Here is a 19,189-nt window from a genome sequence, read left to right as displayed (position 1 = left end):
CCTGACCACTGTTCCTCATTCAACCAACATCACCAGTCTAACAGCCAATCTAACAGGTGACTTTGGACATATGGTTCCCAAAGCCTCCCAACAACTGGGAGTTTTCCTTGCCTCATGGAGGGGGTTCTGGGTCTGTTGTAGACAGATTGATTATGCAGATTGATTGCTGTGATTAGTCAACAACTCGTGACTACCAGAATGATAGAAGGTGAGCTAGATGGATTTTGATCCTTTTTCATTTTGCAATTCTTAGTAGGAAAATAAGTTGGTCATTTCATTTTGGTGTAATGTGCTGTGTGCAAAGTGCTTTTGCCTACATCAGTGCCATTGTTTACAAAGCACTTGAGATGCTGCCAAGAGTTAAGATAAAATGGCATTATTTTGGGCACAACTCAACGCCCGTATTCTTTTTGTGTTTTAAGGTTGGAAGAGTGTTCCCTCAGGCTGTCTATTTCCCAATCAGGACGCTATATTTAACCCTGAAGATTGAGCAGCGAGAACGTTACAAAAGTGGTAAGGCTTTGGCCAATGGAGACTTTTAGCTGCTTTTATCTGGTCCCCAAGCCAGCTGTTATAGCAACAGGGGTTATCACAGCAGTTGGACATTCTGGGTAAGAAGTTCTTAGGTCCACGCTATCCTGGAGGTGGTGTTGCTATTGGTCCAGGGGCAAACTGTAAGTGGAGGTCATAGTTCAGCAGTTCCAAACTATCCACTACGTACCACAGAATCCTTTCAATCCTTCATTTCTTTGTGGTCTTTCAATTCTCTCTTCAAGTTACTTTTTTTTAAACTTGGTGCAATAATTCAATTTTCTGGATTTGGTTGTGAAAAAGCACTTTATCTGCATTTTAAGTCATATAATATATATTACCTTTAGCATGATTGTTCACTTTTATGCTGGGCTTTGTGTCAAAGCTCAAGCCCTTGTATTAATGCAAGGTTAGATAATTACCCACGTTCATCACAAGAAATGTTTGTAACAGATTGTGGTGCCCAGCTAAAGATTATTTGACCAGTTTCCAGCATCTTTACAGAAGCTCTTTGTGATGATGACTATTTGGAGGAGAATATACCCAGATGCCAGTGTGATTAGGGTGCAGTCAGTTCCCACTGAAACATTTTGGCACCGCATTACCAGTTGTGTATTTGAAAAACAGAGAAAATTATCAGCGATCGTTGAATTTATTTTTAAATATTGGGATATTTGTCCCATTCGTGAAATTATGCAGTGATGTTAAATTAGAATGTTTGGTGGGTTGCTTTTTTGTTAAAGCGAACCTTTGATGGCAGCATTCTCTTAGTTAAAAGATATATATGTTTTGTACAAAAGCGAAATATCCCAATGAGTACAACAAAATCTTAGAATTTGCTCATGCTCCTCAGGTACAGGGAAAGGTTTTGGTGTTTCAGGGAAGGGTCTTATGAAAGCAGGAAGGGGGGGTGACAAAAGTAATGAGAAAGAATAGACATGTGTGGATAAAACTGAACAATTTACAGTTTTACTTGAGGTAGAGATTCAAAATAAGTTCCTCTCCTTATTTCAATCCTTCAAACCCCAAAAATGTAATTTGTGCAGTTATCTTTTATCTTGTAAGAATTAATTTATTAAATTATTGACTACGTCTTTGTACAAACTGGATTATGAATATAAAGAAATCTTTTAATAATTCCTTTGTGTGGGTAGCAGTGCACTTTATTATCTCCAAGGCAGTGCAGCTATTGGGAATGCAGCTTTGAGTATGAGGCTGTCGAGCTAATGGAGAAATGTAGGTCAGTAAATCAGAAAGGAGGTTGTGTAGAGAGGAGAAGAGGATGCTCACCCTGGCAGCGCTTAGATGGCATGAATGTGAAGTCTATTGATAAGTATAAATCCTTGGGGGAAAATGGCAATTCTAGTGAATAATGCATACCTAAAAATGGCTTTATATAGTTCATAAAAGCTTGTTTTATTTTAGTGTGTGTGTGTGTGTGTGTGTGTGTGTGTGTGTGTGTGTGTGTGTGTGTGTGTGTCTGTGAGAATAAGTATGTCCATGTATGATATTTTTACATCTATTTATATCTTGCATTATGATTGCATTTGCCAGTATTATTTAAGTTTATATTCTTGGGCTAACTTGAGGAACAAGTAAGAATTGGGGGAAGCGTGGAAGTTGTTGCAACAACTGTCCTGAAGCTTAACAGAAAAGGAATTCTGAGAGCCACCTTTCTCTTTGTTGCAGACTCGGGACAGCAGCAACCAGGTTCAGTTGGCACCCAGTCTCACTCTGCCTCCGACCCTGGACCAATACGGGCCACAGCACCCATGTGGCGTTGCAGCCGGATAATGCACATGCAGCGGGAGCTTCACCCAACCCTGCTGTCATCCCTGGAGGGCATTGTGGATCAAATGGTGTGGTTCCGTGAAAACTGGCATGAAGAGGTTTGTTTGATTGGTTTCCCTCCTCCCATCCTTTCTCCCACTCCACTCTCTGCCTCCCCCTCTCTGTTTCACCCTTGCCTGTCTGATAGCCTGATCCATTGTGAATGTTCTAAGAAAATGCCTGAAGATATACTTTTTATTCATTAGTGTGATAGATTTAATTTCCCTTTGCATTTGCCTGGTTAAATGTTGTACAAAGTGCATCTTCAGAGGCACTGGAGATTGTTTTGAAGAATCAGGATTTATTTTAATTGATGAAACTTGTCTTTAATCCCTCCTTTTAGCTCTACTTCTACTACTCTGCCCCTCCATTTTAGTCTGATTCTGTCAAAATCCCAGGGGCTGGGCAGATGTCATGTTCTGTCAGTGCTGCATTGCAACTGGCAACTTGGCTATGGATGAAGGTGTCATGAGATGGCCCAGCCTCAAAACTAGGTAATGGTTCTTGCCAGGTTTGCAAACAGCTAATAAGGGTAAGAAAACACTCACCTTACAACATATGAAGCAAACTCCTGGAGGGAGGCAGTAAAAGCAGAAAATGCTGGAAAAACTCAACGGGTTCTGATTCCTGACATAAGGTCATCAACCTGAATCGTTCATGTGGTTTCTCTCTCCTCGGATGCTGCCAGAGCTGCAGTTTTAACTTTTTCTGCTTAATTTCAGATTTCCAGCATCCCGACAGTATTTTGTTCTTGTATTTGTCCTGGAATAGAGAATTGATTCTGCCTCATTTAATGCATTTAAAAAGGAATTGAATTGATATCTGCTGAAAGAACATGTGGTTATCTATTGTGGGTAGAAGCAAACTCAACAAGGATTTCCTTGGCAGAATGGCCTCCCTTCTAGATATTTCATGCCTACTTCTTCTACCCATGTGTGTTTTAATTAATAAACCAAAAAAGAGCAAATATTGCCTTTGTAAGAGCAGTCTTTTATTTTTAACCTTTGCTCTTAGAAGGGTTCATGTCGAATTTTCTTTTTTCCGATGAAGATTATTATTTTCCCCAAAGCTGTCTCTAGTTTCTCTAGTCAGATTGCTATTTTACCCAGTCATTTTAACCATTGTCTCTGAGAATGTGGATGACTGAAGCGAGTCCTGCCTTCATGGTAACTGTAGGCTTTGCCCAGAAGCTGTGACCCCCCACGGTTATATCTAATTCAGTCGTGTTTGGCATAAAACGATCCAAATGACATTAAATAAACAAAGATAACGTGACTTTTTTTTAAAGGGATGAAGTTGGTCAGAACTTTCTGATTATCTTATGTAATTACCAGAACGACCAATGGAATTGAAGAAATGGTTTTACTCAAAGCCTGGAGTGGGGGAAGCTGTTGCTCATTGATAAGGTCAGCTATGTCTGTATGAGCTGACCTTTCTGTTGTAGCTTCAAAGTGGGAAAAAATCTAAATATTCTACTTGGCATCCTGCCTCAAGTCAAATTGTCCCACCTCCTTGCCACCCACTCCTCTTCCCTTCAGGGGCAAACCAATCACTTCCTGTTGCAGGGCAGCAGACACGTGTGAACACAATGTTTGTGTCAATAACACATAAGGTAAGATCGGAGTACCACTCGACTTCTACCTTAAACTCATGTAGCAACTCTTAGATGTTAAAAAGTGGAACTTTTAGACATATTCCAATTATTCACCTTTTTCGATTATCTGCCAGAATTTGTGGAATGAAGCCTTGCACAAGATGTCACCTTGTTGCATATTTCATTATAATCTCAAACGTCTCCTTTTGTTGTTAAATATAAAACAAAATAATCTTTTTCTTATCTGTACTGTGCTTTTCTTCATTCCAATGTTTAGGGCATTGATTGTAGACCAGATACTGGGAATCATTGATTATCCACAATTTCCCTTTTATACCAAAGTATGCTGAATAACAAAGATTCCACTGCAATATCACACTGCCCTTGTATAGACTGAACTGTCAGTTTAATGCCATTAGTGCGTTTGATGCACTTCACAGTAACCTGCTAGATGTCCATTTTCCTGACTCCCTCCTCACTGCTTCCCACACAGCCACGCACTTAGACTTGGCCAAGGGATGCATTGTGTAAGAACAAAGCTGCTTTCTCCCAAAGTGCACAGAAAGCCATCCCCTAGCAATTATAAGTGCAGCAGAGAAAGAAAGACTTGCATTTATATCCTGCCTTTCACCATCTTGGAGCCATTCAAAGCGCTTTGATTTTCTTGCATTCATTTCCTGCATTAAAAGCTACATCATTGGCTGCAATATGTTATGGGGCATTTTGAGTGGTGCTATATAAATGCAAGTTTTCTTTTAGCCAGTGAAGTACTTTTAAAGTCTAGTCACTGCTGTAATGTAGGAAACAGCACAGCCGATTTGTGCATTGCAAACTCCCACAAACAGCACTGAGGTAATGGCCAGAATTTTATTAAGTGATTTTTGTTGAAGGATAAATATTGGTCAGAAATCTGAGGAACTCTCCTCTTCTTTATGATGGTGGCATGGGATCTTTATGTCCTTCTAAGAGGATAGGCAGGTGCTTGGTCTAATATCTCATTTGAAGGACGCACCTCCAGCAGTGCTGCTCTAACTCGGTCCTCTTTCTGGGATTGTCAGCCTGGATTTTACACTCAAGTCCCTGGAGTGGGACTGGTTCAAGAGCAAGCAGTCAGGAAGCAAGGCATAGAAATAGGTTGGATTCCATCAGTCTATTGGGAAATGCTATACCTTTTGAGTAGAACTTGGGAAAAAAAATGTACTTTAAGTGTGGGGTTGGGGGGGTGGGGGTGGAGAGAGATAATTGATGTGGTGATTCTCTTGCCTTGGTGAAGAACATCTTTAAGCTTTACCATTTGATCTACTTTATTTCAGTGCAGAGTCTTCCGAGTGCTGCACTATCTAGCTGTCTTGTCAAAATAACATTTTCGATATGCTAATCAACTATATTTTTCGAAAAGCAGACATTTCAATTGAGCGCATAATGCTTCAGCCACTGGAACCGGGCTACATAATAGTTCAATCAGGCAGTGAAACCCTTACTCAGTGGCTTGACTAGACTGCAGAGTCCTGAGATTTTGCATTGAAAAATATGTTGAATGTGCTCCATTAGCTATCTAGCCTAGCCAGCTTACAGTTTGAACAGTATCAAGATCCACTTGGAAAGATGAAAGACGTGCACATTTATGATTTATGCACCTTTTATGATCTTCAGATGTTCCAAAGTGCTTCACGCAATGAAATAGTTTCAAGTATTGTTACTGTTGTAATCAAGAGAACATGGTCACCAGTTTGCCAATATCAAGTTCTAACAAACTGCAGTGAGATAATGACCAGATAATTTGTTTTAGTGATGTTGGTTGAGGGATTAAAATGGACCAGGGCAGTGGGGAGATCTATCCTGCTTCACTTCGAAATAGTGCCTATGGGGTCTTTTACATGCACCCTGAGGGGTAGATTGGGTCCCACTTTAAAGTCTCATTTGAAAGACGCTACCTCTAACAATGCAACACTCCTGCAGTACAGCTGTGTGTGTGTCAGCATAGGCTATGTGCTCAAGTCTCAGAAGTGGGACTTGAACCCACAATTCTCTGTAGAGGTGAGAGTGTTGAGGGAATCTGTGCATTATGCTGTAACAGCTAAGTATTTTTTTGGTACCTAGGTGCTGAGACAACTGCAACAAGGACTGGCAAAGTGCTACTCTGTGGCTTTTGAGAAGAGTGGAGCTGTGTCTGATGCCAAAATCACACCCCACACCTTAAACTTTGTCAAGAAGCTCGTAAGCACTTTTGGAGTTGGCCTAGAAAATGTATCCAATGTGTCCACCATGTTCTCCAGCGCAGCCTCCGAGTCTCTGGCGAGGAGGGCTCAGGCCACAGCACAAGACCCGGTCTTCCAGAAGCTCAAGGGGCAGTTCACAACAGGTGAGTAAAGCATGTCCATTTGCAACAATATCAGGCAATTTGGATATTGGGTTTGGCAGTGAGATTGCCTAGCTGGAGAACAGACAGTGTCTGGAAAATAACATATGATACTGTTTCCAGACCTGGTGAGTGTGATGGCTTCAATCATTGAACTTTATTTAAGGATTTCCACCAATCGTTCAGCAATTTCGAGGCCTTGTCATCCTCCCATCCCTATCTCTGTACCTTCTTTCAATCTGCTGAAATCTCTGCGTTCCTCCAATTCTGGTCTTTTGATCACTCCCAGTTTCCTTGGCCCCACAATTGGCACCCATGCCTTCAGATATCTGAAGACTGATCTATGCCAGCATTTTATGTTCCACAAAAACTGCCTCCTTACGCCACTTCTTCAAACCTCATCAGCTTATCCTATTTCCTTCTCTCTCATGTAACATGGTGTAGCATGCTACTTTAATAAAGCTTTAAATCTCAGCACCAAATACAATTTCTAACCTATAATTAAAAAAAAATGAAGTGCTCCCACCACTTTGACTGTACCATGCGGACAAAAAAGGTTTGGTAGACAAAAAGCACTAAAATGGAGGAAAAACTTGAAACAGAGGGAACATGCAAAAACATCACCAATTCCTTATAGTGAGGAGCTTGGTGAGTGTTTAATTAAAAGCATCATGATGAGAGTTTGTGTGTTGTATAACCAAAGCAGATTTAGTATTTTTTTAAACTGGTAAATTAACCTTTGTACCAGAAGTTAATTCTTTTATAATATATTTTAAAAATACTGTTCATGTTCTTCAAAATGTGACAAGCCAACTCCTTCTTGTCATTAGAGAGCAGATTATTTTCCTTAAGTTTTCAATGTAATTAAACAAATATAAAATTAGCTTGTGTCTGAATTTCTACCCCATGAATAAAATATATGAAGTGGGAGCTGTCAAATTCATAAGTTATTTTACTCCTCGGATCAGCAATAAAAGATAAAGAAATAAAAAATGGGGCATACAATTAGTGTAAAGAATTCCCTGTCTATGTATAATTCCATAAAACAAAGCCTTACCGAAGTTGGCCATTTTACATTTATGTTTGCTTCATTGGAATGCTTGCTACTTTCGGGCTTCACTCACACTGAGTTAGCCTCTTCGATGATGCAGCTTATGGGTGTATGAGCATGTGAAACTTATGGGCAGGATAGGTCAGCTGGTCCGTTTTGCCTGCCTCTCGCACACCATGATGGTTAGGTTATTGTGACCAAACACTTCATATCCCACCACGCTCCCCCCTATCCTTGTGATCTCTCGGCAGTGGCAAAAAGCAGAAAAGACAGAGGGTTAATCATGGAAAAATACTCTGGGAAATTCTTCTTTGACTTTGACTCCCCCCTGCTCCCTGGCTGCCCCACCCCCACCTCCAAGGCGATCAAGGAGATCACAAAGTCTGCTTTGTAACCATCACTCCATCATTGATAAATGAGAGATTTCACCTTATTTTAGGGTAGGCTGCTAACTCTTTAAGCTGTAAGACATTGGTTTCCAAGGGTCTATGGGCCTTATGGGGGCTACCACATACCCTTTTAAATCTGTTTCCACTAAGTTACATCTATCGTGGCGGCTCTGACTAACTCATTTCCTGAAAGTGACAACAGAAAGAAACTCGGGGCCAATAAGATGAGAAAGAAATCTGTGAAATTATTCTCTGATCTGCTGAAGTGATCAAAGCCAGTTAAAGAAATCATGTTGGCCAGGTGGATGTTAACTGTTAATCCACTTATCTAAATATGGCATGTTCTACAGCAGTTGCTTTGATTGACATGGTCGCCAGTAATTGATGCCGGTCTCTCTGCTCTGGGGACTGCCTGAGTTGGAGAAGGAAGTCAGCACTGGTCAAATAAGCCTTGTACTGCAACAAAAAAATAATACTTGTGTGATCTGTTTTATTCATGTTCTCCACTGCATTATCTCTCTGTAGGGTTGTGTGTGTTATAAATTATGACCTCCTGAATGACAGCATAGAAAGCATTTGCATAGACCCTTTTTATGTCTTTGAAATGTTTCTAAGCACTTCATATGGTTAGTTACTCGTTATCGGAAACATCACATAAAGCAAATGTGGCATCCATTATATGCCACCTGTGTCTCTCAAATAGCAACAAAATGATTGACTCTTCAGTTTGTTTTGCATTGGCTCAGGGAGGAATATTGGCATGGCATGGGGAGAACTTGTTGCTCCTCTTCAGGTGCTCTTCAGGATCAGTTGCCAGTCCAGATTAGTGAAGCTTTCTCCCCAGTGATCTGACTAGTTTTGATCCCTCAACCAACATCATTAAAACTGCCGATCTGGTCATTATCTCGTTTCTGTTTGAGGCAGCTTACTGTGTTCATCTTGGCTGCCACATTTTCAACAATACACTAGTCACTATTACAAAATTATATCATTGGCTATTAGTGCTTTGCAATGCAGTGAAAGGTGCTATATAAATGCAAGTTTTATTTTTCTTTGAGCTGTCCCTGTACTTCCAAATGAGCCACAAGGTGGAGTATTCCACCATAGCGAATGAATATTTTGAATGTAACCTAGTTAACGAATCAAAAAAGGTGCTGTTTCACCGAAGTGGCTGGACCTAGCGCAGTAATAAACAGCTATAAAACAAGGGAAAGGAAAGATAATTAAAATAAGAGTGTAGCTCTGGGTGCTGCTTGAAGTCTGATTATGCCATCAGTTTGTATGCACATAGGCTAAATCTGGGTGATTTGTCGTCTTCTGTGTAATAATTGATGAATATGGGTGCTTTTTTTTTCCAGTCAAGGTTCTCTGTAAATGGAGAAGAGCTGATTGTACTCCTGAAAGTAGCTTTAGTCATGAATGTGACCTACATAGCTTGTGCACATCCGTTTGGCATGATGTACTCTCTGAGGCACAACAGTTGTATGACAGTAAATAATGGGAGTTCTGAACCACATGATTGAATTTAATGGATAATGGTCACCCAGCAAAGAAATAATGGTGAAACAGTTTGTGTGTTGGTGATTGTTGAAAAATTGCAGGGCGATCCAAATATAGATAATATTTAATCATTTTTAAAATTTGTTTACGTTGTACTGTAACCCTGAGGGGAGTTTCTGTTCGGTTTTATTTTGCATCATTTCAGTACTGTGCTTAGCAATGGGTTTTATCGCTTGTCCTTGTGTTTGCTCGTGCTTTGAATCAAACCGATTAAAAATCAAAGTGTATGCTAACTAGGACTGAACATGAAAGGTGGTTTAAAAACTGCTAAACCGGGAAATGGAAGGATCTGAAGGAAGATTTGATGGGTTTTAAAGCATTTGTGGATTTTTCTTTCTCATCAAAGTGGAACGTTTTTCCACTGGCATTCTGATTTCTTGAATTTGGCCCTCATTAGCAAAGTGCACATTCTCTGATGTTTGTCTGACTATTGCTTTTTCCAGTTTCCTAAGTAAACCATTTAGGTACTTTGATAATGTTAACAGATTCGCTGCAGGAGTCAATACCTCCAGATTCTGGGGAATGCCATTAGAAACGCATCATTTTGGTGTTTTTTTACAAAAAGGCTAAACTGAAGAGCTTGACAAAAGAGAGGGGTTGTTGGCCAAGTGGCCGTAATCTGTTTTTTCCCTAGGTGAATGAGCAGTGTTTGGAGAGCTCCAAATCACTTCTTTGGTAATGAAACTTTAAACCAGGATGACTGCTATCTTTGACTCCGAACCCTTTGCATTTAGTGCAGTGTGTGACAACTGAGCCCACATCAGACTTTGAACTGGAATACTATAAACAGGGGCCTCTGTTTTCTCCAGCCAGTGCCAACCTCTGCTGTTCTTGGTTTAGGCTTAGGATGTCTAAACTGCTGCAGCTCCAGCAGAACAGCCGCATGAACCTGCAGGTATCTAAGATTTGCAAGTGGTCAGGGTCTCCAGCCCCTGCCAACGGTCAGGGAAACCCGTGATGTTTTAGTATTCCAATGCAAAGTCTGATGCGGGCTTAGTTGCCATAGACTGCAGCAAGTGCAAAGCTTCAGAGCCAAAGACAGCAGTCGCCATTTAATCTTATAGACTACCTGGTACACATTTGGCCCTCTGTTTAAAGATTTATTATGAAATAAGTAAACTAACAACCTTTAATATGAAATGAGAAGATCATTTAGAATCACTGCAAAATGTAAAACCTTAATACTGTAAAGGTGTCATGTATGTAAGCTGAGGTTTGTATGTCTTCATCTAACTATGGAAATGTTTTAAAATGAGACCATTATCTTTTGCTATGGAACAGAGTCTTTTGTGTTGGATAGACTAGGCTGATAGAAGTGTCCCTGTAAGATAGATAAATTATAACAGCTTCTCAATTGGCTACTGCAGAGCTGTTTGAGCTGTAAAAAGTGTCACAAGCTATTAAAGAGAAGAACACGCTTCAAGGCTGAGTGTTATCACACGCTGGATACTTCAGTGTTGTTACTTTATCCTTCACTAAAACTGCATAAGGTTTATGATGGAATTGGATAGAGTACCGATTAATGCATGAGGCAAGGGCAGTTGCTTTTAATGGATTACTGTCATCAGGAAAGGCAATAACTTGCATTTCCGTAGTGCCTTTCATAAACCTCAAGACACCCCAAAGCACTTTATAGTCAATGGAAGTCTAGCCACTGTTGTAATGGAGGAAATATACCAGTCAATTAGACTGGTAATTCAAAGACCCAGAGTAATGCTCTAGGACCTGGGTTTGAATCCCACCCATGTGGAATTTGAATTAAATAAAAATCTGGAATTAAAAGTCTAATGATCATGAAATTATTGTTGATATTTGTAAAAGCACATCTGGTTCACTAATGTCCTTTAGGCAAGGAAATCAGCCATCCTTACCTGGTCTGGCCTACATGTGATTCCAGATCCGCAGTAACGTGGCTGACTTAGTTGTATTAAATCACTAAAAAGTCAATTAAAAGAAATGAAACCGGATGAATCACCTGGCATCAACCTAGGCACCAAAAACAACAGTGGCAAACCGAGCCCTGTCGACCCTGCAAAGTCCTTCTGACTAACATCTGGCGCCTTGTGCCAGAATTGGGAGAGCTGTCTCACAGACTAGTCAAGCAACAGCCTGACATAGTCATACTCGAGGAATCATACCTTACAGATAATGTCTCAACATCCTGGGAGTTACCATTGACCAGAAACTGAACTGGATTAGCCATACAAATACTGTGGCTATAAGAGCAGGTCAGAGGCTAAGAATCCTGTGGTGAGTAACTCACCTTCTGACTCCCCAAAGCCTGTCCACCATCTCCAAGGCAAAAGTCAAGAGTGTGGTGGAATGCTCTCCACTTGCCTGGATGAGTGCAGCTCCAACAACACTCAAGAAGCTTGACACCATCCAGGACAAAGCAATCTGCTTGATTGACCCCATCTACAAACATTTACTTCCTCCAACACCAATGAACAGTGGCAGCAGTGTGTACCATCTACAAGATGCACTGCAGGAATTCACCAAGGTTCTTTAGACAGCACCTTCCAAATCCACGACTGCTACCATCCAGAAGAGCAAGGACAGTAGATATGTGGGAGCACAACCACCTGGAAGTTTCCCTCCAAATCACATACCATCCTGACTTAGAAATATATCGCTGTTCCTTCACTATCGATGGGTCAAAATACTGGAACTCCCTCCCTAACAGCATTGTGAGTGTACCAACGCCATAGGGACTGCAGCAGTTCAAGAAGGCAGTTCACCATCACCTTGTCAAGGACAATTAGGGATGTGCAATAAATGCTGGCCAAGCCCACATACCGTAAATTAGTTATTTTTTAAAAAAAAAGGAAAGCAAGCTCCCATAAACAATGATGACCAGGTAATTTTTTTTTTAGCGATGTCGGCTAGATACTGAAGAGAACGCACACCACCCCACCCCCCACCACTCTTCTTTGAAATAGTGCCATAAGATCTTTACACCCACCTGAGGGGGAAGTTGGGGCCTCAGTTTAATGTCTTATTCTGAAAATAGCACCTCTAACAGTGCCAATACTAAAGGAATGTCAGCCAGATTTAATGCTCAAGACTTTAGATTGGGATTGAACCGGTGATCTTCAGACTGAGGCAGGAGTGTGACCCCCATGATCTGCACACCTTATCAGAACTTCTAATTTGGTTAGAGGAGCCATAAAATGTGGCGAGACTTTGGGGAGAGAGCGAACCAGAGAAAGTGGCAAGATTTCAGTGGGAGAGGGAGCCAGAGAAAGTGGCGAGACTTCGGTGGGAGCGGGAGCCAGAGAAATTGGTGAGACTTCAGGGGGAGAGGGAGCCAGAGAAATTGGCAAGACTTCAGGGAAAGAGGGAACCAGCCTCTCTAGCTTCCCCAGTCTGCGGATTTGGAAATCAAGGTGTGACATCACAGGAAACTCATGAGTTGATTGGTGAGGATTACTGCTCAGGGACAGATTCCCAATAACTGGAAGATTAAAAATGAAAAAATATGAAGTTATAATAAGGAACAAGTGAGTAGCTGGTGAATATTATCTTTTATTTTTAAGCAAGGGTTGTTACTGGTTGTATCATGTGTTAAGTATTAGTAGGATTTATCAGTATTAGCAAGGTATATAAACCGGATGGGTTGCACCTGATCAGAGCCAGGTCTGAGTTCCTTGTGGAGCGTTTTGCTAGTGCTGTTGGGGAGTATTTAAACTAACTCGGCAAGGGTATGGGAACCAGGAGAAAATATCAAACAAGGAATACCAAAGTGCACAAACTACTGGGAGAGAAAGAAAGCATTAGAGAATGGCATGTTATTAGGTGGGACCAGAGTAAGGGAGAAAGTAAGAGAGTCTAAATCAGGGTTACAGTGCATGTATGTGAATGCAAGGAATGTGATAAATAAGATTGTTGAGTTACAGACACATATTACCATGTGCAATTATGATGTGGCTATAACAGAGACCTAGCTCAAGGAAGGGCAGGACTTAGTGTTAAATATTCCTGGATACAAGGTGTTCAGGGAAGATAAGGAAAGGAACAAAAGAGGGAGGGTGCAGTAATTATTAAGAAGAGTATTGCAGTGCTGGAAAAAGAGAATGCCCCAGAGGGGACAAGGGACAGAATTTATTTGGCTAGAACTAAGGAACAAAAAGGGTGCCATTAAATTGCTTGGTGAAGCCTATTGGCCACCAACTAGTGGGAAGCTGTAGATAGAACAAATCTGCAAGGAAATTACAGAGAGGTGCAAAAATTAGAAAGTAGTTATAAAGGGGGACATTAATTATCCGAATATAGATTGGGATAGAGGTAGTGTAAAGGGCAGCGAGGGGCAAGAGTTCCTAGTGTGTGTTCAAGAGAATTTTCTACAGCACTGTATCCAATCCAATGAGAAAGGAGGCACTGCTAGACTTGGTTCTTGGGAATGAGGTGGGCCAGGTAGATCATGTGTCAGTGGGAGAATATTTAGGGGACAGTGATCATTGTATTGTGTGGTTTAGGCTAACTATGGAAAAAGACAAAGAACAATCCAGAGTGAGAATAATTAAGTAGGGGAAAGCCAATTTCAATTGGTCAAGAATGGGTCTGGGCCGAATAAATTGGAGCCAAAGGTTGGTAGGAAAAACAGTAGCTGAACAATGGGCTGCCTTCAAATAAGAGATGATTCAGCACAGTCAAGGTACATTCCCTCAAAAGGGAAAGGTAAGGCAAACAAATCCAGAACTCCCTGGATGATAAAGCAGGTAGAAATTAAGATAAAGAAGGAAAAGTTTCAGGTAGAAAATACAATTGAGAATCAGGCTGAATACAGAAGTCTCAGGGCGGTGAAAAAGCAAAGAGGGAATATGAAAAGAGACTGGCTGCTAACATAAAGGGGAGTGCCAAAGTCTTCTATCGGCGTATAAATAGTAAAAAGGTGGTAAAAGGAGGAATAGGGTCAATTGGGGACCAAAAAGGGGATTTACATGTGGAGGCAGGGGGTGTAGCTGAGGTATTAAATGAATACTTTGTATCTGTGTTTACTAAGAAAGAAGATGCTATCCAGGCCATGATGAAAGAGGAGGAAATTCAGTCACTAGAAGGATTTCAAATTGATAAGGAGGTGGTATTGGATAGGCTGTCTGTACTTAAAACTGACAAGGCATTGGGACCAGATGAGATTCATCCAAGGATACTGAGGGAAGTGAGAGTGGTAATTGCAGAGGCATTGGCCATAATTTTCCAGTCTTCCTTAGACTCAAGGGTGGTGCCAGAGGCCTGGAAAATTGCAAACATTATGCTGCTGTTCAAAAAAGGGAGTGAGAATAAGCCCAGCAATTGCAGACCAGTCAGTTTAACTTCGGTGGTGGCGAAACCTCTTCGGGACAAAATTAATAGTCATATAGACAAACTTCAGTTAATTAAGGAGAGCCAGCAAGGATTTCTTAAGGGAAAATCATGCTTAACTAACTTGCTGGAATTTTTTGAAGAGGTAACAGAGAGGGTTATGAGGGCAACGCTGCCGATCTGGTGTGCATGGGCTTTCAAAAAGTACTTGACACAGTGCTGCATGACAGACTTGAGAAATTATTTATAGCTCATGGAATAAAAGGGACTGTAGCAACATGGATGCAGAATTAGCTGAGTGACAAGAAACGGAGAGCAATGGTTAATGGATGTTTTTCGGGCTGGAGGAAGGTTTATAGTGGAGTTCCCCAGAGATGGTATTGGGACCCTTGCTTTTCCTGATATATATTCATGGGTTAAACCTTGGTGTAAAGGGAGCAATTTCAAAAGTTGCCAATATTAAAAAAAAAGGGAAACATTGTGAAATGTGAGGAGTACGATGTAGAAGTTCAAAAGGACGTGGACAAGTTGGTGGAATGGGTGGCAGATGAAGTTCAGTGTGAAGAAATGTGGTATGATATGTTTTGGTAGGAAGAGCACGGAGAGACAGTACAAAATGAAGGGTACTACTCTAAAGGAGGTGCAGGAGCAGAGGGACCTGGGTGTTTATGTGCATAAGTCATTAAAAGTGGCAGGACAGGTTGAGAGAGCAGTTAATAAGGCGTATAGTATCTTGGGCTTTATTAATACAGGCATAGATTACAAGAGCAAGGAAGTTATGTTGAGCTTTTATAAGATTCTAGTTAGACCTCAGCTGAAGTACTGTGTACGCTTCTGGGCGCAGCATTTCAGGAAGGATATGAAGTCATTGGAGAGAATGCAGAAGAGGTTTACAAGCATGGTTCCAAGGATGAGGAACTTGAGTTATGAAGACAGATTGGAGAAGCTGTGACTCTTCCTTGGAGAAAAGAAGACTGAGAGGAGATTTGACATTCAAAGTCACGAAGGCCTAGACAGAGTAGATAGGGAGAAACTGTTCCCATTGGCGGAAGGATCGAGAATCAGAGGAGACAGATTTATGGTAATTGGTAAAAGAAACAAAAGCAATGTGAGAAAAAACCTTTTCACACAGCGAGTGATCAGAGTCTGGAATGCACTGTCTGAGAATGGTGGAGGCTGATTTAATCTAGGCGTTCAAGAGAATTAGATGACTGTTTCTTTTCAAATAATGTGCAGGGTTACATGGAGAAAGCAGGAGAATACATTGTGTGAAATGCTCATTTGGAGAACCAATGCAGACATGATGGGCCGAATAGCGTCCTGTACTGTAACGATTCTGTGAACCCTTGTCATACTCATAGGACTTAGTACACGTTCCAGACCTGCAAGCTTGCTCCGCCATTCGATAAGGTCATGGCTGATCTGGTTGTGGCCTCCACTCCACCTTTCCGTCTGCCCCCACATAACCTTTGACTTTCTTGTCTATCAAAGTTGTATTTAACTCAGCCCTGAATTAATTCAATGACTCAGCCTCCACTGCTTTCTGCGGAAGAGAATTCCACAAGTTCTGAGAGAAAAAATGCGTGGCTTTCTTTTATTCATTCACAGGATGGGAGCATCGCTGTCAAGACCAGCATTTATTGCCCATCCCTAATTACCCTTAACTGAGTGGTTTGCTAGGCCATTTCAGAGGGCAATTAAGAGTCAACCACATTGCTGTGGGTCTAGAGTTTCAAGTAGGCCAGGCCGGGTAAGGCTGACAGCTTTCCTTTCCTAAACATTGTTAGTGAACCAGATGGGTTTTTACAACAATTCAGTAGTTACATGATCACAATTACTGATACATAGACACCATTCTGATAAATTTGAATTCCCCAGCTGCCATAGTGGGATTGAACCCATCTCCTGATCATTAGTTCGGGCCTCTGGATTAATAATCCAGTAACATAACCACTATGCTACTATTCCCTGATCGATGGTGCAGTGTAACCTTTCAATTTTAAGTTGATTTTCACCTCTCACCTCCTTCGTCTCAGGATATACCATGAGACCTAGCACTAATGCAAAATACTGTTAATGCTGGAGATCTGAAATAAAAACAGAAAATGCTGGAAATATTCTGCAACTTGGGCATCATCTGCAGAGAAGGAGAAACAGTTAATGTTGACCTTTCTTCAGACCCCAAAACTCTCCACTGCTATATTTACAGCATTTTCTGGAATACTCTCCACAGGTTTTCATAGGCATGGGATAATGTGTAATGCCCTACGCAATCTCCCTTAAACCAGGGCATCAGCAGAACAGCCTTCTACCGAGTAATTTTGTTATAACGCAGTGCGAATCTGCCTTCTCTTCAGTGCCTCAGTTACCGTTTCTGGATGTTGATGGGTGTGCAAACGCACAATGTGACCTTTAGGCAGTCAGGCATAAGGATCTTTCCTCATTCCTCCCTGTCAGAACAGAGAATCTCATTTGCAGGTTAAAAAACCTTTTGCTCCGAGCCTTTCACTTTGACTGAAAGCAGCAGCGTTAATGGCTTTTCAACTTCCAATCCAATACTCCAAGAAATATAAATTGAGCAAAGGAACTAAAGGCTTATGATACAATTTGAGAGATAGAAAAAAGCTTACCTTGCATGTAGATAATGTTAATTACTTAGGTAATAATCTATGCCATGACTGACATGCCTTGGCAGGGACAAAACCGTTCCACTCCATCTCTTGATGGTTTTCTATTTTTGCAGTTATGTGAGCTCCACTTTGAGTCATGCCTTGCGCAGAACCCAGTTATCAAGAAACATTGTTGTGAACATGGGAACAGTAATTAGGGCTCTGTGCCAGTTGTAACAAACATGCATTGATCTGGTTTGTGGTCCAGGACCCAAAGGAATGTATGTTCTGCATCCAAAAGCCATTCAGAGCTGTAGGGTTTCTCTTTGAAATATTGTATTTATTTGAATAGGTTCAGCACAAATAGAATTGTTTTAACTTGGGGGTGTGACCCAGTTGTGAGTTATCATCAATTTGACGTGGCTGAAATTTGAGGTTACCAATAAATACAATACTAATCTAAGAAAAGATATGCAGATTGGTTGGAGTTTTCCATCTTTATTAGGTTTATTGAGTATCGGATGTGCGTCCTCAAACTTCAACAATTCCCTGGTTTAATTATTTTGCCTAATTTTGCAGTGAAATGTAAGAAGGAAAAGCAATGCAAAAAATAACAAAAGCAAAATTCTGCAGATGCTGGAAATCTAAAATAAAATCAGAAAATGCTGGAGATACTCAGGACAGGCAGCATTTGTAGAGAGAAACAGTTGATGTTTCAGGTCTATGACCCATCAGAACTGGGAGAATTTCAAATTGCAATAGGCTTTAGTTAAGTGAAAGGCGGAGGGTGGGGAGAAGAACAAAAGTGAAGGCCTGTGAGAGGGTGGAGGGCAGGAGAGATTAAATGACCAGAGGTTTTGTTTTTGAGGCACCTGACCATGTCTGTTCTATTTCACACATGTCTGCTCTCACGCCTTTCCCTCCCTTCCTGAACTACAATAGGGCTCCCCTTGTCCTCACTTTTTCACTCCAATAACCTCCACATTCAACAGACCATTCTCCTTCTTTTCTATCACCTCCAAACACATCACCCCTCCCCTCCCCTTTCAGCATTCCAACGGGACTGTTCCCTCCATGGCTCCCTGGTCTACTCCTGTCACCTGAAACAGTCTCACCCCTTTCCTACAGCACCTTTCCATGCAAGCGCAGAAAATGCTACACCTGCCCTTTTACCTTCTCTCCTCCCCCCACACCTTGTCACTGTCCAAGGTCTCAAACACTCCTTCCAGGTGAAATAACGATTTACTTGTGCTTCTTTCAATTTAGTTTACACTATTCGCTGCTCATGATGTGGTCTCTACATTGGGGGGTACCAAAGTAGACTGGGTGACTGCTTTGTGGAGCACCTCTGCTAGCGTGACCCCGAACTCCCCATTGCCTGTTGTTTTAAATTCTCCACCTTGCTCCCACTCTGACCTCTCCGTCCTTGGCCTCCTGCAGTGTTCTGATGACGCTCAATGCAAGCTCGAGTAGCATCTTTCGACTGGGCACTTAACAGCCTTCTGGACTTAGTACTGAGTTCAACAATTTTAGATCGTAACTCTGCCCCATTTTGTTTTGCTTCTGTTTGCTGGTATGTTTTTTTTTCACATTTTCCTGATTTCTTTTATTTTGCTCTCAGATAGTGAATAATGAGGATCCTGCCATGCGTATCTCCTGTAAACGCATCTTTTGTTTCTTTACATGTCCCATTGCCACTCCCTTTGGCTTTGCACAGTGAATCTTTTAACCATTTAATCTCTCCTGTCCTCTACCCTATCACAGGCCTTCTCTTTTTCTTTTGCCTACTACCAACTCTCCCCTCGCAACAAGGAGCAGGAGTAGGCCATTCAGCCCCTTGAGCCTGTTCCGGCATTCAATAAGATCATGGCTGATCTGATTGTAACCTCAAATCTGCATCCCACCTACACCCCCCCCCCCCCCCCCCCCCCCCCCGATAAACTATTACCCCATTGCTTACCAAGA

General features: G+C 41.4%; 1 protein-coding gene across 2 annotated transcripts in view; it reads left to right on the top strand.

Moving 5' to 3' along the window:
- LOC121288057 (transformation/transcription domain-associated protein) overlaps window positions 1-19,189 on the top strand; it is a 211,960-nt gene that overhangs the window by 168,299 nt on the left and 24,472 nt on the right. For both annotated transcript variants that reach the window (XM_041206337.1, XM_041206336.1), the window contains exons 64-66: window positions 423-513; window positions 2,221-2,420; window positions 6,056-6,317. In XM_041206337.1, coding sequence (XP_041062271.1) covers window positions 423-513; window positions 2,221-2,420; window positions 6,056-6,317 — 553 coding nt within the window. The remainder of the gene's footprint in view (window positions 1-422; window positions 514-2,220; window positions 2,421-6,055; window positions 6,318-19,189) is intronic.

The sequence above is a fragment of the Carcharodon carcharias genome, chromosome 15 (genome assembly GCF_017639515.1).
Source record: "Carcharodon carcharias isolate sCarCar2 chromosome 15, sCarCar2.pri, whole genome shotgun sequence".
In the NCBI taxonomy this organism is placed as follows: Eukaryota; Metazoa; Chordata; class Chondrichthyes; order Lamniformes; family Lamnidae; genus Carcharodon; species Carcharodon carcharias.
The sequence above is the reverse complement of the archived record's forward strand: the minus strand, read 5'-3'. Positions and strand labels throughout refer to the sequence as shown.